Raw genomic sequence first — 25,921 nt, 5'->3', positions numbered from 1 at the left:
GGCAGATTTTCAGTGGCCACGGTTATCCGCTGATCTGTTTCACAGGTGAGTTGACAGGCCGATAACCACTCAGCAATCTACTTAAGTAATTAACTGAGCTTATAAATAACTCTGATTTTAGAACGGAGGATTATAGACCTTTGCCCGAAGGTAGCTAATAGTAGAGAAATTCGTCGCTAAAAATACTGTTCTGCAAGTCTCTATATCTACATCAATATTCGGTAATCTACCTGTCGGTGTGTGGCGGAAGGTATTTCCTTCCCTGTTCCACTCACGAATGGCTCGTGGGATGGATGATTGTCGGTAAACCTCTGTGTCAGGTGTAATTTATCGAATTTTCTTATCATGGTCATTTTGTTAGATGTATATGGGAGGAAGTGATACACTCTCGAAATTTTAACAGTAAACCTCTCCGTGATGCGCAACGCCTCTCTTGTTGCGTCTGACACTGGAGTTTGTCGAGCATCTCTATAACTCTCTCGCGTCGACAATACAATCCAGTGACGAAATGCACCGCTTCCTTGTGTCTTCTCTACCTCTTCCAGCAGTCCTACCTGTTCAGGATCTCAGATTAATGAAAAATACTCAAGAATCGGTCGAACAAGCGTTTGGTAATCCAGTTATTTCGTGGATGAGACACGCTTCCTTAAGATTCTACCTTTGAATCCCAGTCTGGCATCTGCTTTTACTACTATTTATTTTACGTGTCGTTCCACTTAATGTCTCTCTGGCTAGTTAATCCTGGGCATTTTACGATAGATACTGCTTCCAGCATTTTGTCATAGCTGTATAGTAGTGGACTTCTTCTCCTACGTATGCTCGATTTATTACATTTATTAACATTCAGGTGCAACTGCCAGAGCCTCCACCATTCATCAGTCCTCTGAGGCCATTCTGCAAATCGATACTGTCTTCTGGCGTTGCTACTTTCTTGTACACACGCCAACTGCAGCATCTGCGAACACTCTTAAAGAGCTTCCAAGGTTTTCCACTAGATAATTTATCACATCGTAAACAGTAATGATTGTGTATCACACTTCCTTGTGGCACTCTAGAAATTACGTTCACGTCGGTCGATTTTGTTCTGTTAAGAGAGTCGTAATGATGATTTTACGAAAGTCCAAAGCCTCTTAGAGTTTTTAGTCAGATCGGTTGCCAAAATTTTACTTTCAAAGTCATTTAACCCTTACGGTCCGTGCAATCATTATGTATATCTCGACAAGACAGTCTTAAGAACTTTACGTAAAAATGTGACTTTTAAATCTGTACGTCATTAAGTGTCACTCACAACATTTGTGTCCCTATCGACTGAGCAGCTTCGCGAGCAGACAGCCTCATAGTGACGCGCTTTTCCCGGAAATCCTGTCCACTTTCTCCAACCTACGCTCACACACAGTTAAGCTTTGAATTCTCCTACTTATCAGATAAGGAAGCTAAAACACAGCAACCAAACTACATCCAGAAAGAATAAATATATCTGTGCGGAATGGGAGTGGCATCCGTCACGTTGGTAACAAATGGTTAGCTTTATGTTCAGTGCGATGCTTCTAAATAACTGTTGCAGTATATATGTTAGGAACGGTAGATTCTTGTGTATATTTAGATTCACGTGAATAAAAAGGGGACCAGTGATGTGAATCTTGAAAAGCCCGCGCTACACGTGGGAGACCAAGGTCGGTGTTCCTACACATCTGTCAAACAGCGTGGATTTTCAACTGAACAGTAGTGCATACTACGAAGATTTATTGGCGCAAGATTAATCCATAAAGTAAATCTTGCATCATTAAAGCCGCATCACTTTTCAGTTTTCGTAGACATCGTTCGGAGAACTATAACCAATTTTGAGGGTAAGTGTCGTGATGTTGTAAATGAAGCGAAATGCGGAAGTGGTCAAAAGCATTTGAACGCACACTGGTGTGCAAGACTTAATGACGAAAGTAGCTTCCGCGTCATGTAACACTGCCAAGTAACACAGCTCGATGATACTTGAACTAGACACAGAAAGAATTGCTACAGTACTGTACGGAAGGTAAGTGAAAGAAATACACAGCGAGACGAACAGAAAAGACACTTTTGTACAAGGCAGGACGTGGTTCTTAACGAGGTGTGACATAACCACGAGCGACGGAGCGTTCTGTACAACGTGCTGCCGGCCGGTGTGGCCGAGCGGTTCTAGGCGTTTCAGTCCGGAACTGTGCTGCTGCTACGGTCGCAGGTTCGAACCCTGCCTCGGGCATGGATTCCGTGATGTCCTTAGGTTGGTTAGGTTTAAGTAGTTCTATGTCTAGGGGACTGATAACCTCAGATGTTAAGTCCCATAGTGCTGAGAGCCATTTGTACAACGCGCTCCCATACCGGCCACAACGGTGGTAAGGAGTTCTTGTGATACGGTGTTTCATTCCTCCACCAGAGCGACCGGAAGGTCGTTGGTGCATTTGGAGATGTTGCAGTACGTCCCCCCCAAAGCATCCTACACATTCTAGGTGAGATTCATATCGGGAAATGACCAAGCCAGTCCATTCGCCGAGGTTCCTGCATGTGCGCTTTTTGGTGCGGTTACGCAAAGTCATCCGTAAAAATGAAGTCCCCATAGGAAAGGAGTACAGTGTCACAATAACGTCGACTGGTGTGTGACTGGTTTTCGAAGATTTAGATGCCAGCACGGCCACGCAATTATGTCTCCCCACACCATGATACCAGGACTACTTAATGATCATGTTCGACAGTGTTCCTGGGTTCATTACGTGTTCTCACCTATCGTCATGTGACGACACGTCCAGTATCCCTACCCAGACTCTCAGCAGAGAAGAGCACGGGATCCCATTCCTCTGTGGTCCAGTCCCTATGCTCGTGGTACTACCGCTAAAGTGGCGCCGATGCACGGGTACCAACGGTACACAATCTACAGGTCGTCGGGCAAAGAGACCACACACCTGCAGCTGCCGCGCCACTTTGGAGCGTGATATTGCGTGACTTACAGTCCTGGTAAAAGTGGTGCAGTTGTACTCGGTGTTTGACGTACGTCCTTTTTCATCTGGTGCTGCAACTAACCGTGGTCAACCACCTCCTGTCCATCGAGCAGCAGTGCCCGAGATAGGGAACGCTCCCAGTGCATCTGAAACAATGGCTCTGAGCGATATCAAACACTTGGCTACACTCGTCACACTTCAAACTTCTTCCAGTTTCCCTACGATTCTTCCCCGTGTGAAGTCATACCAATTTTGTCTCCAAGCACTGTTGTAACCAAGAACACTATCACAGTGCACTGTAACTGCTCGTTGATTGGCACACAACGTCTTTCCAGTTCCTTCAATTTCCTCGTGTTTCGAGGCCAGCCCGATTTGGCGATATAGTCACGCAAAACTGTGACGTCCCACTTCCTGAGCACGTCGGGGAGACCTCCGGCAAAATGCTCCCGCACTTTCAATCATTTCCACCCAGTAGTTAATATGTTATGCTGCTTTATCTAGCTCGTCCTAATGTTTTCCAGAGCAGTGTAGCATTCGTAGAATACTCATTGTGCTCATTCGACTCGCACTTTCAAGCTGCCTCGCACTGACACGTGGGTTGTACGTTAAGGTTGCTAAAGTGTTAGATGAATTTCTCTCATCACTTACTGCTGTATTTTTTTTTTATTCTTTGAAATTCCAGTGTGTTGGAAATGTATCACAATCTTTGCGAAGATAGATCGTTACGACATGGCACGTTCATCAGATATTTCGGGTCACAACTACAGTGCTATACCAACGATTTGGTGACATTCGCCTCAAACGAAAACCACACGCACTGTTTTGACAAGTGTATACACTGTGGAAGTCAGAACAGCTTGAAGAGCTACTATTTCACTGATAGCCACAACAACAGGGCAACAAGCTGATTGATTTCAAGCTCATTGGTAAACACTCGAACCGTAACCGGGTAACGTGTTTGTTTAAATTTGGTACAGCTGGGCAGGCGGTTGAGGGATCTCTTCTCCTGACAGCTAGACAGTTCTTTTTCGATGCTCTTATCTTATTATTACGTGATCACGCTCCGTACATGATAAGCCTTTTAAATCCTCTTCGAAGGTTCTCTGTAATTCTGCAGAAAAGAATATACTTTCATAATAAAATTAAGAAGACATCGGATCCATAGTTTGGCAGGTATACACATTATATTTACTTGCTTACGTCAGAACACAATACACTAGTCACACTCTCTGCTATAACTTAGTGGAAAACGCATCTCGATGAATTTAATAGCCCTGGGGGTAGTTGGGGTGCCCTGTGGTTTTACTTACCACTGTATACTGATAACTATAAGTACTGGAAGGGTTTATGGAAGTTCGCGTGCAAGTATGGCTCCTTCGATCGAAAAATATAAGATTTAAATTTCGTCAGCCAGATATTACAAGCAGAAACAAGCTATGTGGAAATTTGGAAATTTGTGGTAAGGTCTTATGGGACCAAACTGTTGGGGCCATCGCTCCCTAAGCTTACACACTACTTAATCTAACTTAAACTAACCTACGCTGAGGACGGAAAACACAAACACGCCGGTGGAAGGACTCGAACCTCCGACGGGGGGACAACTATACGGAAGTGACTGTTTTACAGAAGAGTTACGTAGTCGTTTTGGCAACATGAAATCTTATTTAGGTAGTTTTAATACTCAGGTATCTTTCATATTTCTACATGAAAGACACGTTTTCCAGTTGTGTATATGGCATAGAATTTTAGATAAGTCATTACCCTTCTCAGTAACTATTGCTAAACCTTCCACGAAAGCTGCAAAGTCGTCAACCTAGGGCTATTCGAGAATCGACCTTCCACACCCACATCCGTACTCAAGTCTATAGATGTACTGCGCATACCACTTTACGGTATGCGGCGGTGGGCACATCGTGTACCATTGCCACCTCCCCTCTTTACTATCGAGGTTTTCTCATCCCCTTAATTTATTCTCAGTCGTAACGATCGCAGAGTGACGTACGTTACCCAACAACCGGTAGAACCTGAGTTTGCCAACTGCCCTCTTCGTAGTGGATTATATTTCGCCGACCTGTGTGCCTGAGCGGTTCTAGACGCTTCAGTCTGGAACCGCGCGACCGCTACGGTTGCAGGTTCGAATCCTGTCTCGGACATGGATGTGTGTGATGTCCTTAGGTTAGAGGTTAGTTAGGTTTAAGTAGTTCAAAGTTCTAGGGGACTGATGACCTCAGATGTTAAGTCCCATAGTGCTCAGAGCCATTTGATTCTATTTCCTTAGGAATAGTTCAGTGTATCAGTCTAGCATCTGCTCTTCTTGTAAATAATTTTACAGTGTCGTCCCTCTTTAAATAGATCCACACAACCTTAGATATTTAACAGCTGTGATAATCTTTTCATCGCTATCTTTTTTTATGGAAGCAGCTGGTATCTGCGGTTTTTGGTCTTTTGGTGTTTTTATTAGTATGGTCAATACTTCGTAATATGTACATGACCTGTGTATGAACAATCAACGTGTTCAATTGGAAAACGAGAGTTCTGAGTACATCAATGGTGCTGTCAGAGAAATTTCTCTGGTGAAAGGGCTTGAACGGAGTCCACCAAGCTTTCAAATGGACATAGAGGTTTCATTACGTGTCACTCATTTTAGATAACAGTTTTTCATACGGAACACACGAAAATTTATTTCTTAACCAGGATGCTGTGTGAAGAATCAAATCCTGGTCTATGCTGTTGTCCTGTATGTTGACAACATTCTTGCATTTAGTTTGTTACGAGAAAAAGTTGTAAGGAGTAGTATTCATATGAAAATTTCTAGCATTATTTCTGAGTCAACTGGAACTTCAGCCGTTCATAACAAGACAAATACATGTAAAACTGTTTCTCAATCCAACGGTACTGAAGTTGAGATAGGCACATAACCATCGTGCGTGTCTCTGGAGACTAACAGCACTACAGGAAGTGTTCATTTGTGAGGAATGTTGGAGGGAGATTGTGGATTCCAGTGTTCCGTCAAGGACGTGATACTTACAGACGAAGAACACTCTCATTATGGTTGAGAATGGGTAAAGAAAGCCAGCCGTGTTGTTTAGGGCTCAGTGGATTTAAACCCACCCCTATGTCTTAACTCTGGCATCATTCGCCAGAGGTGTGATAATGTTCGGTTCGGAAGTAAATGGTTGAAAATTTGGTGGTGAAGTTGAGGGCGTTGACCATACTCAGCCGAAGAGAGGAGGAGATGTCATGAAACAAACTTTTGTAAGACCAAACTTTGGGCCAATGATAGTATGTGAATTTAATTACAAGGTCTGCCTCTTTGAATCAACGGTAGGACAGTAATGATGATGATTAGTATGCCGACAGAGCGCAGCACACGCTGTGCAGTGGCCGGCGACGCAGGTGCTTCCATCAGCGGCGATTCAACGCCATGTGGCCTCATATAGCCGCGACAGCGTGTGTTGTGCGTTGTGGTGCGACTCAGATACCCTATGCTATACAGAAGGCTGCAGCCTGGTGAAGTAATGGTAGTAATGTATTGTCCCCGAGTCGACGGCCGGCGAGCTGCTTTCGAGGCCAGTGCTGGCCAGTTGAGACGGCAGCTACAGATCCCGCGGTGTTTGGGCGGACTGCCCTGACGCAGAACGGTCCGTGAACAGCATTCCAGATGGTGGTCAAGTGAAACGGCCCCGTGACGATAGAGCTGCAGTACTAACAGAAGTGACTTTAGTATAAAATGGCTCGGTATTGTTCGCTTTCGGCCTGTGTTTGTTTGGGCTTTGCTATCCCTTCTGGCACGTATAGCAAACAAATCAGTGGCCGCCGGAGCTGGAAGGTGTAGGGAATCCACTGCTTGTGTACCGCTGTCTCAACTGTTACCGAACCCTACCACACCGACTCGATTCACAACATTGTGAAAGCTGTGTTGTATTGTATGAAACATAACACCCGCATTTGCCTTCGGTTGGTGCTGCTGCAGTTCACTTCCAACCTTGCGCATTTGTGACCAAATGTGGTCGGTGCACTACACAGACAACAATCCAGTACAGTTTATCTCATAACCAAAGTGCCCGTTTACTCGGTTTCAACTGACAATACTAATCGAAAGTGACAATGAAGATGTTCTATTAAAGCATCACCGTTTAAAATTGTTGTCATAGCTGGTAACTGCAAAAATTTCAATACTTGTTGAATAGAACACGGAAAAAGGACAAAAAAGCTCGTACAGTATTTTCTTTGTGACCACCAGCATGTACCTCCAGTACTTGCTTAATATTTGCAAAAGGTACTGAAAGTGTCTCAAAACAAGAACCTACACAAAATTTGACAAGGTAATCTGTGTCCCGAGTCCATTCAGTATCTTTTCTTTTTGGGACGTCCTGATGTGATACTGCGCCACTCTTATTGAAAAAGTAGCCCTTGTCGGGATCAACGATGTATAGAATGGGATAGAGGATGTCTTACTTCCGTCTACATTGCTACAGTGAAGATATCACAGAGATATCAAATAGAAATGGGCCAGAAGGGCCAGAAATACTTTATATTGCTCACTATAAAAGAAATATCTTTGATGGTAGCAGTCAAAACTTTCAGCCATAATTTGATCAAGAACCCAGTTCAGGTGGCAGAATGACACCAGGAGTCTCAGAAGAGTGCACGGCGGAGGGTAATAGAGAACGAAGAGCTCACTACAGGAATCACTGTCGATGCAGAACTCGTATTTTTGGTGCACTTCGAATAGTTTATGGTATATTCACTATCTTACACTACTTGATTCTTAACACACTATATGAATATCAATTCCGTGTCTACCCGTGTTGTTTCTCTTGAGCGTACACACGTGACTGCTTTTATAAGGCTCCTTCGACGTCAGAACGCATTAAACTGCCATAATGATTAGAATTCTATAAGCAGTTAGCGCCAGTTTTCAATGTAACTTGCTTACTGTTTTTGATTTCTTTGTTTAGCGCCATGTTGGACACTGCTTTAAGACAACAGAGTTCAGCAACAAAGAATATTTTCAGAAGACAAGAGTGTCTTCGATGACGTTAGTTGGCGAGTCTGTATAACGACACATGTGTTATGGAAAATGCACATTCAGTAAAGGGTACAACACATAGAAAAAACTGTTAAATTAATAGTGGAAACGCTAATACATTTTTAGAAAATTTCGCAGCTTATACAGAGCCGGCTCGAGAATATTTTGCTATACAAGCGACATACATATTGTCTACAATCCCATGTCCCTTCCCTCAGAGATTTGCACCACTCACCCCTCTTCCCCTATCAGATATTGTGCTCCTTCAACAATGACTCTTCGTTGATGGGTCGTTACACTTGCTTGTCAGATTCGTGGTTGATGACAGTGACTGGACTAAAAGTGACAGCTGCGTTCAAAAATTTAGCGTAAGACAGAAGAACGAGCATGTCCTGTCCAGATTGTGTGACACAATGTGCCACTTTCCTTTCTCAGTCGGCTGCAAGAAGAGGTTGCTAGTGATAAACCGTATGTTTTGAAACTTAAGTTGACGTTTTTATCCCGTGGATAGCCTTCCATTCCTTGCTACAGTGCAGTAGGTCCACTTAATTGATTTATAGGGGTGTAATTCACTAAAGTGGGAGAGTTAGTAAAAAAAAACATATTCGTCTTGGCATGAAAAGTAGTTACACATTTTGCTTACCCAGTCAACTTAATTTAAGTTTCGTATATCTCTTCCAAACCATTTGAGGCCAATACTGCGATGGTTTTCTGGATACGTCTTCGCTGAATTAACAACAGATCATTACAAGACTTTGTAAGATGAAGTACTTTCTCATATTATATGTTTATTTATTGTTTTGGCCTACTAAGGGCCACATGAAATAACTTCCGTCTTCTTTCTTTTCTCCTATCTTTCCTGCCAGCAGTTTTTCATTCCTTATCTACGTTTTTCTCTTCCTTTTCAAGTCTATAAAAGTCCTGTCTTTTTTTGTTTTCTCTGGGAAGTCTTTGAAACGTTTTACTTTTACTCGAACTTTTCTCTTTTTCCTATTTCTTCCTTCGCTATTTCCATTCCCAGCAGATGTGCTTTAACTTCTTTGGCCCACATTATTGATATTTTTGGGTTTCTGTCAAAAAAGTTAAAAATTCTTTTTTCATCTCGCCTTTTTTCTCTTCCTCGATGTGTCAAACATTCGTTATATTTATTCATAAACTTTTTTATTGCTTCTGAACTTCCATATCCCATTGGCATATTTTGCTCGCACAATTTTCCTGATTATTTTCCTGTCCTTCTTTCCTGTTTAACCTGATTGTTTGGTTGTATTCAACGCAAACTTTCTGATGCATTAAGGTATTTTGGTCTGATGACAGTGTAGCAGCGCCAGAGTTTTGCATTTATGGAAACAGATATTATAAAGGATTTTTTTTTAATTGGAGTGCCATTAATCGGAATACTACCTCCATTTTCTTTGGCCTATTTGTCTAAAGCATTTGGTTACATTATTTCTTCTAGATATTTGAATCTGGTATCCTATTTTATTCCTCCATAAACAGTTTCCATTTATTTCGGCGCCTCCCTCGTGTCTGTTAGATACACTGTTTTTTTTCCAAAAGTTATACATTCTCGTTGTTGTTATCGTCATTATGTTATTTATTATGTGTTATTTAGTGTTTCGCAGTTGATTGTTGTTCTGATTCTTCTTTTACAACTTTCTGCATACGCTACGACTTGTATTATGACCATATAGTAGTCATGTAGACATCCACTGAAACAACAATTAAATGAAGTTACATTGTCTCGGTAACCAGACAAAATATAACGTTGTTTCTTACAGAAATCAATGACTTCAGCAGTTTCTTTCGTAACCGTTCTGGCTCTGATAGCGACACCGTCGCTGGCCCAGATCGGCAGTACCGGACCCTGTCCCAACGTCACACTCGTCTCAAACTTCGACGCAGCTGCTGTGAGTACTGTAGTTTTGCTGTTAAGTTATTTTCGTCATAAAGAGTTGTACTGAGATTGTAATGATGCCAGTCATAAATTCTTAGTGTAACCTGGAATTTTGGCGGATAAAACATTCTTTGCTGCTTAGAATAACGAACTCTTACTCTCTCCCGCAGTACCTGGGGAAATGGTACGAGCAGTACCGCTTCTTCGCCATCTTCGAGGGGGACGGCGAGTGTGTGACCGCCACATACACTGACAATGGGGACGGCACCGTTGGAGTCGAAAACGCCATGATTGACCCAGAGTGAGTCGATATTTTCACACCGACAAGGGCAGCGAGTTAAGCGAACCAGTTCACATCCTTGTGGTCGACACATACATTTGGTGGACTTTTCCTGATCGTTGACAGAAGGGGGAGAGGAGAATGTAGGCGCAGGCTGTGCCTGGTACACAGACTTTTGTCAGGATGGGACTGGTGAAGTTGTGAAGAGATCCACCTACTCAACCAGGGCTAGCAGTAAAGTTGTTCTTTTTTCTTCGAACTGACATCTAAAAAAGAAGCAATGATACACGAACAAACAAACACTTAGAAAAAGTATATTTGTGTCATCAGCTCTACAGATAAGTTTATTCTCCACCGGTTTCGATTGTTCCAATGATCTTCACGGGACAAAACTGTAGATACAAAACAGACGAACATAGAATAAACAAAAGTATGATAGAAAATGGAGACATTAAAAAAAGTCATTTTAAAACTATGGTACTTACACATCCTACGTCAATAGATTAAACGTACACTTTTGTCGAATATGGCCGCAGCTCGTGGTCTTGCGGTAGCGTTCTCGCATAAGGAGCACGGAGTCCCGGTTTCGATTCCCGGCGGGGTCAGGTATTTTTCTCTGCCTCGTGATGACTGGGTGTTGTGTGTTCTTCATCATCATTTCATTATCATTGACTCGCAAGTAGCCGAAGTAGCGTCAACTAAAAGAACTTCCAATACTTCCCCGCATGGGGGCTCCCGGCCAACGGTGCCATACGATCATTTTTTTTTTTTGTCAAATATGACACAACCAATGAACAACATTATAATTGTCATAATAGCCTGACTTAACATAGTCGTTATAGATGTGCTATGCCTTGGCATAATTACAGCAATGCTGTAACTGTCAGAGGTACAAATACTACATGATCATCAAGTTCAAACACATACGAAGTATAAACACGTAAAATGTTACAAATGTTATTTGGTCTAGTCGAAGATTACAGTAACAGACATCCAGAAATAAACCGGCGACTTTTCTCTGAACAACAACATAAATATGTAACCTATTATAATACGACATATAGACTTTGGTTATACAGAAATTGTAAAGAAGGTATTTATCTGGACTAAACACTGTGAAAGAAGTCAATATAAAGGGCTGTTGTCGAATAGAACATTAAAAATTATTATGCTATGTGATGATTGCAGATGAAGTTATTATGTATATAGATCGATAAAGGCAACAAAAGTATGAGAAGCTTTCTGACCATGCGTCTTTAGTAATTATTCATAATAAAATCCAGAATAAACATACAATGATTGTACAGCTGATGGCACATGTATATTTTTTTCAAATTATCTAACAGCTGTAGACAGTCGCCCACAAAACGCCCTATAAGCGCTTAAAAGTATATTGAATACGGAGAGTGGAAACTATCGTTCACCGTGAGATCAGAATTCTTTTGTCCATTTTGAAACAAACAAACAGACAGCACAAAGTGATACTGCGTAATGGCTGCTAAAATAACGGTACGGTATAGTTATTGTTAGATGTGTAAGTCTGACAGTGACCAGGTTTGAATCACATCTTCGCAAAAGTTTTCTGGCATCTACCAATCCAAAGCTAGGGAGACGAGCTCTCAAGGAATTTGACGGATAGTACGTCTTATCCACTGCTGAGCAGAATACGTACGACAGTAACACGGCAGAGAGTCAGCTTTGCATTGCATTGTGACGAAATCTAAAAAAGAATAGTACAGGTCTTTCTAAAAACATTTTCATGAATGCAGTTACTTTAAGCTTGTATGTGTGAGTGATTCGAGGTTCGGACAACGTAAGTACATTAAATCGTCTCATCTTTTACACGTACTGATTACTTCCGGAATAATATGGGTCAACTTCATTTGTGTATCCGTGGTATCAGTAGCTGCTGCATAAATAGTTTATTAATACCGGTACTGTGTGAGCAACGTGTTTTGTAGTTATCATATGCGTTTCGTTTCATTCAGTTAAAATATCAACGAAGATATAGTTTTCAAATTTGTTTCTTTCTGACAAAGAGGACGTGATTCTATGTGTTCTTACTATACTAGAATTTCCTCCTTGTCACTAGAGCTTTAAGTAAAAAGGACTTCACCTTACACAATGAACAGCGAAACAGAAGAACGTCAATGAACCAATTTAGTAAGGCAATATGTCTCGGACGGTCAATAAGAAATACCATCGAAGGGAACGGGGGAAGGGTCTATTAATTCATTACAGGGGAGAAACGGTGATGACAGGTACACTGAATACTTTTTATTTATTTTATAAGCCACTGGATGTGACGCGACTGGTTTATTTACGTGTTTCGATTACAGTCATCATCAGAAAATATGAAAAGGTTACAAAAAAAAAGTAAAAACCAAGAGTAGCAAAATGAGGATGGCTAAGAGGCAAACAAGTAAATTCATACAATGAGACAACAAGTAAATACATAATAAGAGTGAATGAAAGTCTCATACCAATACAGGAAGAAGAACTTCATACAGACAGTATGGGATCATGTGAATGTGCCACATTCCAAAACGTTACTGAATAAGGTATGACATAGTTTCGAAGATAACGAAATAGCCGACAGTGGCACTAGTGGAAATATGTCGTGGCGTTAAATGCAAAGAAAAAAACACAAATTAAAATATGTGGAAATCATAAAATGGTTTTATATAAGACCAACACTTCTATATAAATGAAATGGAAAAATACGCTACCCCATGCATTGTTCACGCAATGTTGCTAAAATAATATGGTATGTAATTAAAAGTAGGGGAAGATAAGGGCGAGGGAGAAGTTATGGAGGGGGTGAACGGCAGGTAAAAAGGCTAAATTTTTTTGATTACAAAGTAAATAATAACAAAGCAAAGAAATAAAGAATGTATTTCACAAAAAATTACGTTCTGGAAGGAATATACAATCGTAGTAAATGTACAGACGTACCATCATCAACAAGTTAAAATAACGATCTTGAGATTTGTTGACGTTGTTTGACACTGGTGTTTGTGCAGAAGTAGCACGCTTACAGGCTGTACTTATGTCCCTATAAAATATTATATGTAAGCCTACTAGTTATGCACAGTCATCTACATCAAACACATATTACTACTTCTATGTGATCTTTTTGATGACAGTACATGTTTAGACTCACTACAATTGTATATTCTTTCAGAACATAGCTTTTTTGTTAAATATATTCTGTTTTTCTTTACTTTGTTATTGTTTACGTTTTAATCATATAAATTCAGCCTTTTTACCCTTGGTTTGCCCCATCCCTGTCTTCCCCCCCCCCCCTTATCTACCACCACTTTTAGTTAGGTACCATATTATTTTAGCAAGGCTACATGAACCTTTTCTGGGATAAATACTTACATATTTTATTTATGTATCTGTGGTTCTTTGTACATACGCCATTTCATGATTTCCATGCATTTTAATTATTGTTTTTTTCCCCTTGCGTTTAACACAGCGACATGATGCCACTAGTGCCACATGTTGGCCATTTCGTTATCTTTGATGCTATTTAATGCCTTTGCTAATATATTTACTTCTTTATGTCTCAGTCATCCTCACTGAGCTACTCATGTGTTTCTTTGTACCGTTTTCAGATTTTCCGATTATGATTGTAATCTAAACGCGTAAAATAAAATGGGCACATATCTCTTACTTGACCAAGTCACACCTTCTGTATATCATTTCAGTACGAGTTTGACAAAATACAGAAGGTATAATGAATATTGTAGTAGGTGTACTAAGAAGTCTCAGAATTATTTCGCCATATACTGTGAAATGAATATTGGTTACGGCAGTGACAGAGAAGTTTGCATACGTTTTTTGTTTTATGGATATGTTCACCTGCGATACTCGATAAGTGAGACTTAATCTCTGACGCAAATCTGCAAGGTATAAGGTTGCATGTGCACTGAGAAGCCGATGAAGAAGACACAGCTTATGGTAGTCATGTAGCTTGTATGGCCGCAACCAATCTAACTGGGCATGTGAGGGGCTGACAAGAAGCCTAGATGGATGTTGCAGATTTAACACACAAAAACACCAGTGGTTATTTCCAAATTTTCAGTGTTGTTACTTCTTGTGCCGTGTTGGACTACATGACAATAGTGAAGGGTCGGTAGAACGAGTATTTGCACAAGCTATCTTTTCACATCCTGTGGAAATATACTCCCACACGTAAATAGAGTATACAGGCGAGCAGCAATCTTGCTGTGTGTGGTGCAAGTACTTTCTGCTCAGCTTATGTGCTCATCCAAAGTTACATCAAATTTCTTCATGGTTTTTATTAATGTTTTGGAATTGTAGCGCCCATAAGTTTAATAACAATAAACATATTTCCTTGTGCGTCAAACCGGTTAGAATATACGTACAGTAATGGAAATAAGTATTCATACACGAGAGCGTGGAAAAGTAAACTGCCTTTATTGACAATACGAAACCAAAAACACTAATTGGATATGCACTATACACATTGGCCAGTCTCCAATGCAGCTATGCTGGTATATAGAACGAGAATGAACAAGCCTTCACAAAACAAAATACAAAAACGTCTGCCAAGTTCTCTACTGCGCTGGGAATTAAGTATTCATACACCAACAGAAAATGACACTTCTAACAACTCCACAAGTGTTCGATGGGATTCAGGTCCGGACTCTGAGCTGGTGTTTTAAGAGTGTGTGGAGTAGAGCAACCACAGCCGGACAATTTGCCCCGTATGTTTGGGATCATTGTCCTGTTGCAAGTAATAATTTCTAGGAAGAGCCAAGAGATCAACTCTCTGTTGGAAGTTCTGTTTGCCGGCCGCAGGTTCGAATCCTGCCTCGGGCATGGATGTGTGTGATGTCCTTAGGTTAGTTAGGTTTAAGTAGTTCTAAGTTCTAGGGGACTGATGACCACAGCTGTTAAGTCCCATAGTGCTCAGAGCCATTTGAACCATTTGAAGTTCTGTTTGAGAATGTTCATATACACAAATCTGTCCATGGTACCTTCCACAAACACTAATTTTCCGACACCGGAGGCTGACATACAGCCCCACACCATCCCTCCACCACCTCCATGCTTCACCGTGGGTTGAATGTTGTTTCGGTCGAGGTCTGTATTCGGTCTTCTCCAGACCAAGATCCTACCATCATTGTGCACGATATTAAATTTACTTTCATCACTAAACAATACAGTATCCCAGAAGTCTGCTGTCTTGGATACATGCTGTTTCGCGAATTCCATCCGCCACTTCCTGTTCTTTTTGCTGATGTAGGGCTTTCGTCTCGGGACCCTGGTTCTGTAGCCCGAACGATTGAGAATGGTACGAACTGCCCTCGGAGTGATGTCCTTTCGGAAGTGGTCATGCTGAGCGGTTCTAGGCGCTTCAGTCCGGAACCGCGCGAACGCTACGGTCGCAGGTTCGAATCCTGCCTCGGGCATGGGTGTGTGTGATGTCCTTAGGTTAGTTAGGCTTAAGTAGTTCTAAGTTCTAGGCGACTGATGACCTCAGATGTTCAGCCCCACAGTGCTCCGAGACATTTTTTTGAAGTGGTCATGTACATATGCGGATAGTGCCGACACTGTGGTTTTCGGGTTTTTCTTAATGATTCTTAGTAGCTCTCTGGTCTCTCTTGTTGTAAGCGTCTGTGGACGACCGTGTCGTTCACTGTTTATTACTACATGTCTGTCCTTATATCGCTTAATGATACATTGCACAGTCGCTCGGCTTCGTCCTATGATGTTCGCAATTTCGTCATACGACTTGTGTTGAAGGTATAGGGCGACAACGATGTTTCGTTCCTCAGTGGTCGTTTCCTTCCCCTTCCGGCGGCCCATTCTGCTGTCCCACGGTACCCACGTCCGATGTGCTGTTGCTTCACGGCCGCCACACGACTACACAAGTGTGGCATGCACTCCGTGGCTGCGTCAGCCGTTTGTTTGGTTAATATTAGTCCGCTGTATGAATACATTTTGCCTGTCGTAGACCGTGCGTAGTGTAACATATTTTATTTTCCCAGAATAGATTCATGGCATACGGGAAGCTTCATTACCAAGGACATGGTTAACAGACGCTACATCATCGTACTTATTCGTATCGGCGCTGTGGGTGATTTACTATCCCAACACACCATCGTAGTTTGTCACCACCTACTGTATGAATACGTATTTCCATGACTGTATTTAATGTCATTAGCCAGTGATTTCTTCAGGTCATTAATGACTTGATCCGTTGTCTTTCAGAACGGGCGATCCAGAAATCATCAATGGACAGGCCAGTGTGGATGGGAACACAACGGAAGGTCGCCTGATCGTTATCTTCCCACAGACCGGTGAGTGTTTACGAGCAAATCGCCTCAGAAACTTTAATATGTGTCAATGCTATCAGGCATTGACTCTTGTTCCACAATCTATTTCTTTTAAAAGTCATCAGTCTTGTGACTGCATTAGTAACGTTTCTGTCTTTTTCTTTCTTCTACTAATCTTTTCATCTTTGAATACCTACTTATCACAAAATTCTCTATAACATTATACTTCGTCTGCACTAATCAGTTACACAGTTTTAACGTTTTAAGCAAGTTTAGCATAATAATGTTCTTTCACTATCGCACACTCTGCTCCCCTGTAATACTAGTGCCCTCTCTTGGCAGAAGCTGTCCTTAGCGCAAACGCTGCGTACGCGATGCTAGTGCACTAGCTGGAGGTAGTACTAAATAACAACGTAGACTACACTCATTCCGTGTTTTATAATGAGAGCACTTAGCGACTGGCGACGAACTTTAAAGATAATTCATTTTTCTTGCTATAAAACATAAACAGCAAACATGACGTTTCGATGTAATGTATTATTTATTTACCCCCAAATCTAACGGCTACCCTCTTTTGGTTTTGACTTTTTCATTAGTCTGTGGGTAAATAATTCGGGGCTAATAAAACCAAATTAATTAAAGTTTTACCCTTCAACCATAAAGGTTTAACATGCTTCATGTCAAATATTTAATACGGACATTAACTCGTCTGTAAACAGACGTTTGAAGCTGTTTTGTACAAGGAAGTTCGATTCTTTAAAGAATCAGGAGTGAGTGGCTACTCGTATGTTCCTGTTTGTGGAAAGAATATTGTGTAGTTTCCTTTCCTCTCCTATACACGTACCTAGTACTTGTTCATTTTTTCCGTATTCATTCATTTAATTCTTAACTTTGTTTTGTGGCACCACATTTCAAGTGCTATCACTCATTTTTTAACTGTTTCTTCCACGATTTACGTTTCTCTTCTGGGTAAAACTATGCTCAAAATGAACATTTGTAGGAAATCCTTCATTAATTCTATGTCAATTTCTGTCTTACACTGATTTCATCTTTCTCCTAACATGTATTTTTAATATATTAATGCAAAAAAATACTATTTTACTTCCATATTTTGGTTTATTAGAACTGGCGTTTCTCTGTTGGTGTTAGTTATAACCTAACTTTGAATGGCAATGTCTTAGGTTGATTAGCAATTGGATGCGAATGTCGGAACATACCCAGTTTGTCAAAACAGTTTCGAGAATGGAATAATAAGAAAACAGATAAATGTTAAAAAGGTGGTTTTAATGCTTCCCGTGTTCTCGAAAGTCTTCTCCCACGAAACTACAACGCGCAGAACGTTCATAGATCCATATGAAAGTGTCAGAAAAGTCCTTCTTCGGGATGTTGTTAAACTCGTGCTTCACATTCACGCCTCAGAGACCCACTGCACACATTTTCTTTTTGTGGTAGCTCCGCATTGATAACACCAAATCCAGTCACCCATGGTGACTTATCCCAGCTAAGAACTGTTCACTCTTTTATTTTCAATCATGTTGTCGTTTTCTCTTCTTCAAAATATTCTGGAAGATGTCTTTAACACATGATTTGGAGATGTTCTGTTCTACATCTACATCTACATTTATACTCCGCAAGCCACCCAACGGTGTGTGGCGGAGGGCACTTTACGTGCCACTGTCATTACCTCCCTTTCCTGTTCCAGTCGCGTATGGTTCGCGGGAAGAACGACTGTCTGAAAGCCTCCGTGCGCGCTCTAATCTCTCTAATTTTACATTCGTGATCTCCTCGGGAGATGCGAATGTCGGAACATACCCAGTTAGTCAAAAAAGTTTCGAGAATGGAATAATAAGAAAACAGATAAATGTTAAAAAGACTTCCTAATAAATCTTGGGCTTGTGGAAAGTAAGGCAGATCGGTGTTTGTTCTATCGAGAAAACTGCAATGACAAGTTGATAGTAGTTCTGTATGTTGATGATGGATTAGTATCTGCACGTAAGAAGAATGATATTGAAGTTTTCCTAAAGGAAATTCAAGATGAGTTAAAAATTGCTGTTGAGCCAGTAGGGTATTTCTTAAATATTAATAATGTATGTCATGATAATGGATCAATAGAGATTAATCAAGACAGTTATGCTAAAGATATTCTTCACATGGCAGAGGCAAATCCTGTGTCAACTCCAACTGAACAGTATCTGCAGCCAAATGAGTTAACCAGTGATAAACCAACTAATGCTCCTGTTTTCATGGCTAGCATCATATTTTATACCCAATGAAACTGGACCTTTTATGTACTTTAGGATTCTTTTTACCACAGACCAATGATTTTCTCGAGGATTCTCTAAAATTTTTGACACATAGCTCACTGCAAATGCTATATCGGGCCTTGTACCAACAGCTAAATACGTAAGACAGCCAAATGCTTCTCGATATGGCGTCTGTTTACATTTGGCATGTTTGTTTAGTTGTTTCTGCAACAGTGTTCTAACCCGTTTTGTGTTCCAAGGAGTATCAGCTCCGTCGTTTGTTAATTTATTTGGTATAAATCTCTCAACTGCTGCTGATACTATTTCTTTGGATTCAAACCACATCTGGTTTACACTTACATAATTAATGTGGAAGGAGTGGAGATTCTCTCCGAGGAAGGTGTCAAGTGAATTATTATCTGCTTTCTTGAACAGTTATATTGTTCGGTTATTTTTGGTGAATTTGGGGGTTACAATACTCAATCTCGCTACGACAACCCTGTGTTCACTAATCTCTGAATCCATTTTGATGCTCGTTATTAACTGAGGATTATTTGTTGCTAAGAGGTCACGTGTGTTTTAACAACCGTTTACAATTCGCGTAGGCTCATGAACTAACTACTAGAAATAATTTTCAGAGAATGCGTTTAGCACAGTTTCGGATGATGTTCTATGCGTACCTGCAGAATTAAACATGTATTTTCGCGAACATATCGAGGTAAATTAAAGTCACCACCAACTATAATCGTATGAGTCGGGTACGTGTTTGAAATCAAACTCAAGTTTTCTTTGAACCTTTCAGCAACTGTATCATCTGAATTGAGAGGTCAGTAAAAGGATCCAATTATTATCTTATTCCGGTTGCCAACAATGCCCTCTGCCCATGATAACTCACAGGAACAATCTACTTCAATTTCGCAACATGCTAAGCTACTTCTAAGAGCAACAAACACGCCACCGAAAACCGCGTTTAGCCTATCCTTTCGGAACACCGTTCTTCGCAAAAATTTCGGCTGAGCTCATTTCCGGCTTTAGCCAGCTTTCAGTGCCTATAACATTTTGAGCATCAGTGCTTTCTATTAGCGCTTGCAGCTCTGGTACTTTCCCAACACAGCTTCGACAATTTACGATTGTTATACCGATGTTTCCTGTATCTACGTCAATCCAGTGTTCGGCCTGCACCCTTTGTGGCTGAAGCCCATATAGTATTTTCCATAGACCCTCTAACCTAAAAAGCCGCCCAGTCCACGCCACACAACCCCTGCTACCCGTGAAGCCGCCTCCTGACCTATTCAGTGGAACCCGAAACCCAACCACCCTTTGGATCGAGGAATCTGCAGCTTACAGGGTCGCAGAGCCGTCTCTGATTCAGACCCTCATCTCGGCTCTGTACCAGAGGTTCACAGTCGGTCCTGTCGAATATGCTGGAAATGGTCAGCTTTGCTTCCATCTTACAAGCAAGACTGGCAGCGTTTAGCACTTCTGTTCGTCGCTCGAAACCAACAAGAATCTCTTGTGATCCGAAGTGACACCCATCACTGGTACAGACGTGAGCCACCGCCTGCAGTTGGCTGCACCCTGTGCTCTTCATGGCATCTGGGAAGACCCGTTCCACATCTGGAATGACTCAACTCGGTATACACACGGAGTGTACACTAGTTTTCTTTCCCTTCTTGGCAGCCACGTCCCTAACGCTCCTAACGTTGGAGCTCCTAACTATCGTTAATCGCACCCTCTGTGATTGTCCGGATCTTGCAGGCTGAGAGGTTTCCTCTGAAACAGGACAGGCGAAAGCATCTGGCTCAGTGACAGTGTCAGCCACACTTGCAACCGGTTTGTCTGTCTGACAGACCCTACGTACGGCCGCTTGGGAAGTCTTTCGCCGCCTGCCACGCCCCGGGGCGACCTCCGACTCGACCACAGGGAAGGGGTCAACCTCAGTGCTAGCAGTAACTGGGCTGGCCACCGGTGAGGACCGATCGGAGGCCACTGACGTGCTGGACGTCCGTTGGATCCCCACTCCCGGCCCACAACAGTGGTGCCCATCCACTGCAGCCTCAGGCTGTGTAACCGAAGCCACCACAGTCTGAAGCTGAGAGCGAAGTGTCAACAACTTGGCTCGCATCCACACACAACAATCGTAGTAACCGAAGACATCACAGTCTGAAGCTGAGAGTGAAGTGTCACCAACTCGACTCGCATCCACACGCAACAATTGCAGTCCATGTCCGTACTAAAGAACGTGGAAAACTAAACTATGCAGATAAACGGATAATCGGCACGTGCCGCGCAACTCTACTGTAGACTCTGACGAAAACGCAGAAACTGTGTCTAGTAGATTAGATTAATACGCAGAGATTCAAAAACCTAACTACCGAAGCACTCAGGTGAAACTAAATAATTCGCCCCTGGTTAGGAACTTGTAATATGTCACAAAATCGGTTTACTTTTCGACGCAAACTAAAACACGAGAACTGTGGCTATTAGATGTTAAATAAACACGCAGAAACTCAAAAAGTAAACTATTAAAGCACAAAGATGATATTATAAAAATGGCTCCTTGTTAGGAACTCGTTAAAGTCACAAAATCGCTTACTTCCCTGTTGCTGCTTGTGTCTCTGCCGGCTACTGCTGCCTGACTGACTGGCTGACTAACGTCAGTGGATTTAGTGTCGCTATCCGAGTGACAGACTAGTTAGTACTAGACATGTCACAAGGTCTCGCATCGTGCAAGAGGTGTCTGTCACGGCCTCGAGCCCCAAGGTAGTACATACCACAAGGCTTTTCTCATTGGACGACAAGTTCTGGTGATCGAATTTCCTTCCTCCACCGGCATTTAAACCAACTACATCCACCTATTCACGGATGTTAGTACAGATGTGTATGAAGATACTTTGTTATTCAGCAGAACATGTAGTATTGTTTGTCTCTCGAAGATGATATCTAGAGCTTTCCGGTGAAGGTTGAATTGTGAAAAACATTGCAGCTGACACTCGAACGTCGCGGTCTCAATATTAGAGAAGACCCTGACAGATTAAAAAGCTCTGTATTGGTTGGTTGGCCAGATGCTTCCTCTTGATTATCTCAACAACACCTCTCATCTTCTGTACGATACAAGCTATGAAAGAATTCTATAGAAAATTTCATATTATAGTATTCTTACCGCAAAGACCAAAGAAGAAACTGTGAATACACAGTGTGAAAGCGATTCGTGCTCGAGTTATCAGTCAAACGGATCAGTATGGAACCAACTATACAAAACGAGTAATATTATTTTGACAGATCCATGTAGAATGAATGTCTTTCAATAAACAGACTTTTGTCGATGGTGGACTTGATTTGATTCGTCTCAGATTGCACCGTGTGTAATACAGTAAGGAACTATAGCTTCGAAACCAAAGAAAAACGGTGTAAATTTTACACGATATTTCCATATGGTACCGAGGTACACCAGATCGAAATATAATCATAATTTAATTTGATGTGGAGGCGAGCATCATAGGTGGCGTAAAGTAATGTTCTGATGCTGAAGTTAGGAACTGCAGGAGTCACCGTCGAACTACAGAGAAACTAACGTAGGAAACTCTTCGACGTCATTGCCGCCATTCCTTCGACAGTATCTTCCCTTGGCCCATGTATACGTCGTATTTTCTACTTCTGTACTAATTGTCTGTACAATAAGTAGAGTATTAGTAGTATCAATTATATTAATTATTCCTAGATATTATTTGTTAATGATTTACATCCATTATTTTCTATGTAACTGTTATCGCTGTACGATAATTAAACAAACAGAAAACGAGATGTATTTTAGTGCTACATTAATAATGGAAAATTCACAGTGAAAGAGCATTTTAGTGAGAAATGTGCTGTCAATAACGCTCCAAGCTTAGTAAGGTAGGTATCGCAGTAATTATGTAAGATACGGATACCTCACTTCCAATCATGAAAATATCCGTTAGTGACGTAGACTGAGTACGTTCGAAGCTTCTAGTGTATGAATTCTTGTTGTTTCACAACCTTTGTTGCAATATATCCCCCAAAAGAAATACAACGATTACAGTTAGAAGCTTGAATATCAAATCCGATTGCAAATTTTCCTCTCCAGGTTCATTTGAGGCGCCATACTGGATTCTCGACACGGACTACGGGAACTACTCCGTGGTCTGGTCGTGTATCGATATTGGAGGGGCGGCTAACATGCGTAAGTATCGCTGCTAGTTGTTCGGCAGCTTTTTGATCAATTTTTACGTAAGTGGTCGTAATAAACTTTGACTGTTACGCAAGATGCAGATGAAGTGAGACCTGAAGAACAAACAGATATCGGCGCAAACCAGACAAACACGTGGCAATGCTGAATTCTGTTGTTGGCGTCATACTGCTGTAACAAGCTACTGGTCAATTGGGAAATACTGTTTGTGGTTTTTTTTCTTTTCTTTTTATTTTATTTTTTTTATTTTTTTATTGCAGACTACGCTCTCTAACCGAGACCAACGAGAAACATACGCTCGCACTTAATTTCTCAGATACCTAGTCCTGAATCAGCAGAACCGAAAGATTTTCGGGAAATTATTTTTTTCATCAGCATATGCGATGAATACTACTAGAGTGACAAAATAAACACAGCACTATTATCGATCGTTGTGCTTCCATAGTGTGCTACATTTCAAATATGATACGGAGTAACGAATTCAGTATTATCATCACAGTCTCCTGCATAGAGAAGCAGTCTCACTTAAGATTATCTGTAACATTTAAATGTTCTTTGTTCTTACATGTAGCAAGTAGGTCCTCTGTACAAAATCATGCTGAATTTTCCTAACTGAAGACACAGTATGTAGGAGCTGGAGCTTACTGTGTCCCCTCTGCTAAACCTCGTTGTGATGGTGTAGGTTTCCTCCTCCACTCCCTGTATCAGCCTAGTAGTGGAAGCAATGACTAAGGACACTTTCATGCTAAAGCACCAGATATTATCAGCGCTAGAGCACTTTGTTTTTTTTTTTTCAAACCAGCCACCCACACGCCAGTATTCAGAGCTTCTCCAGGTAACAAATACACCCATTCTGCAAAAAAAAGTCTGCAGGCTTGTTTGTAGGAGCACACATTTAGAGCAAGACCACCACGTACTCTAGACTAATGTTTTTAGTATCTGTGCACATCAGCAGAGTTGTGACCACAGCCGCACATTTCCTATGATTCATTCCGTCAATACTACGCAATTAACATAGACAACATTTTCATGCCCGGTCAAACTGCCACTAACGCATACGGCTGAAGACTAGTAAATACTGGCTGCTGTCAACGACAACAGAGTAGTGAATATCTGGAAGAAATAGAAACAGTGTTCAGTGGTCATTTCGCTCATCGGACGCTAACAAATTGGGTTATTTCTTGCGAAGCAAAGCAAGTGTTTGGTTACTTTCATTCCAGTGAGCAGTGTGAATGATTAACTTCGTAGATTTGACAGGATTGTGGAATGTCAGTCAGAGAGGAATTTAAAGCAGTTATGTTTTGGGGTTTGTATTGAAATTGTCAGAATACATTTTAGGCATGTAATTTCATGCTACGTATGAAAGATGGACAGAAGTAGTATAGTTGAAGGAAATCAATTGCTCTTATCGAGATATTGAATAAGAAATTTGTATGTTAGTATTGATATCTTTTTGGTTTATCCAAATTTTGTACTGCTATTGACCTAATATGAGGAATGTGGAAACATCATATATTTCCTTTTAGCTTGTGTGCAGATCTTCAGCTGCAGCGTAAAATTTCAAAATCACTTGTTCAATGAAACTAATTCTTGTTTCAGAGTTCTCGTGGCTGCTCACAAGAGAAAAATACCCCACCGACGAACTCATCCAGAATATGTTCTCTGTTATGACAACGAATGGTCTGGACACTGAGAGACTGAGAAAAACAAACCAAACCTGTGAAAATTGATTACTGGTGATGAAGGTTCCTAGGATGATGAAGTACATTTAATCAGTGTTATAATCATTATATCTAATGTTTTGTAACGCCAGATAAATGTAATGAGACTATCACAGAATGTGAAAGTTGTTGTATGCGACATTAATTAAACGACATTTGATGAACAGAATGTGAAAGTTTTTGTATGTGACATTAATTAAATTACTTATAATGAGTATTGTTCTTTTTACTACGGTGGAGAGTAGTACTGTAATTATAAAACATCTGAGAGAAAAATTAGTAGGAAAATAGAATAATGTGAAGTATTCGAAAACTTCTTCAAGGTTCTGACAGCGTTGCTGTACTACATCAAATGGCTAATTCATACAGACGATCATAACTGACAAGTACATCACACACCGTTAAAAACACTGTTCCGTATATTGAGTTACTATATTCATTATCGCACTTCCGTTTTCCTCGACAGAGTAACTCCAACCTGATAGCAAACTACGTTACTCAGGCTAAATAAATAATTCTAAACTAACTGAAAAATAACGTGAAATTTGTCATGCTCTGCTTCAAAATTAGTGTCAGGACAGTGTGCTGTATCACTAGAGCCTTTGATGTTCTTCCATTATGTTTCATTTACACTCACGCATAGAACGACATTTGCTATACTGACGCTTTTTCGTTCGCAGTTCTTGTAACGTGAGCTCTAGACAATAGTACTTTGAGATGATGAAAAGGTGAAGCGTAAAACCTTCCCCGGAAACGTTTGACCAGCAATCCGACATGCTACCTAAGTGCTGCTAGGTAACGTAAACTTAAAGAACTCACAGGAGTAATAAAGTCACTGTTTTGTACCTTCAGAACACCCAGTCATAAATGCTACCAGCAGATGTGGAACAGTATGTTCACCAAATCACAACAGTAAATTAAAGCAATAACGCCTTTTCTCCACCATTATTAGTTCCTTGGTCCAGAGATCATATCCACTATAAAAGCTATGATGTGGAAGGTGTCAACAGAAAAATCATAGAACACTTATATACAAATTAAAAAATATGTGCACCGGGGCTGCTACACTGCGTGCAGCTTTTAGCAACCGTTGGCGCGACGAAAGATTGGAAATAAACATCACGAACCGTGTTTTATCTGTCGGTAGCGATTCAGAATCTTCGTTGATAATTTTCTATAGTTCGTAAGTAAAATTAGCTGATATTTTCTACTGTTAGGTTAGAATTTAACCACATCATAGGAGTATTCGGAGAACTTGGAA

At 41.0% G+C, this 25,921-nt stretch overlaps 1 protein-coding gene across 1 annotated transcript; it reads left to right on the top strand.

Moving 5' to 3' along the window:
• Positions 1-24,829, top strand: LOC124802665 (apolipoprotein D-like). Its single transcript, XM_047263579.1, has 6 exons — positions 1-45; positions 9,780-9,908; positions 10,066-10,196; positions 16,422-16,510; positions 22,838-22,933; positions 24,539-24,829. The coding sequence occupies exons 2-6, from the start codon at positions 9,786-9,788 to the stop codon at positions 24,667-24,669; spliced, it is 570 nt and encodes a 189-aa protein (XP_047119535.1). The 5' UTR covers positions 1-45; positions 9,780-9,785; the 3' UTR covers positions 24,670-24,829.
• Positions 24,830-25,921: the final 1,092 nt, after the last annotated feature.

The sequence above is a fragment of the Schistocerca piceifrons genome, chromosome 1 (assembly GCF_021461385.2).
Source record: "Schistocerca piceifrons isolate TAMUIC-IGC-003096 chromosome 1, iqSchPice1.1, whole genome shotgun sequence".
Lineage (NCBI taxonomy): Eukaryota > Metazoa > Arthropoda > Insecta > Orthoptera > Acrididae > Schistocerca > Schistocerca piceifrons.
This window is presented reverse-complemented; position numbering and strand designations above follow the sequence as displayed.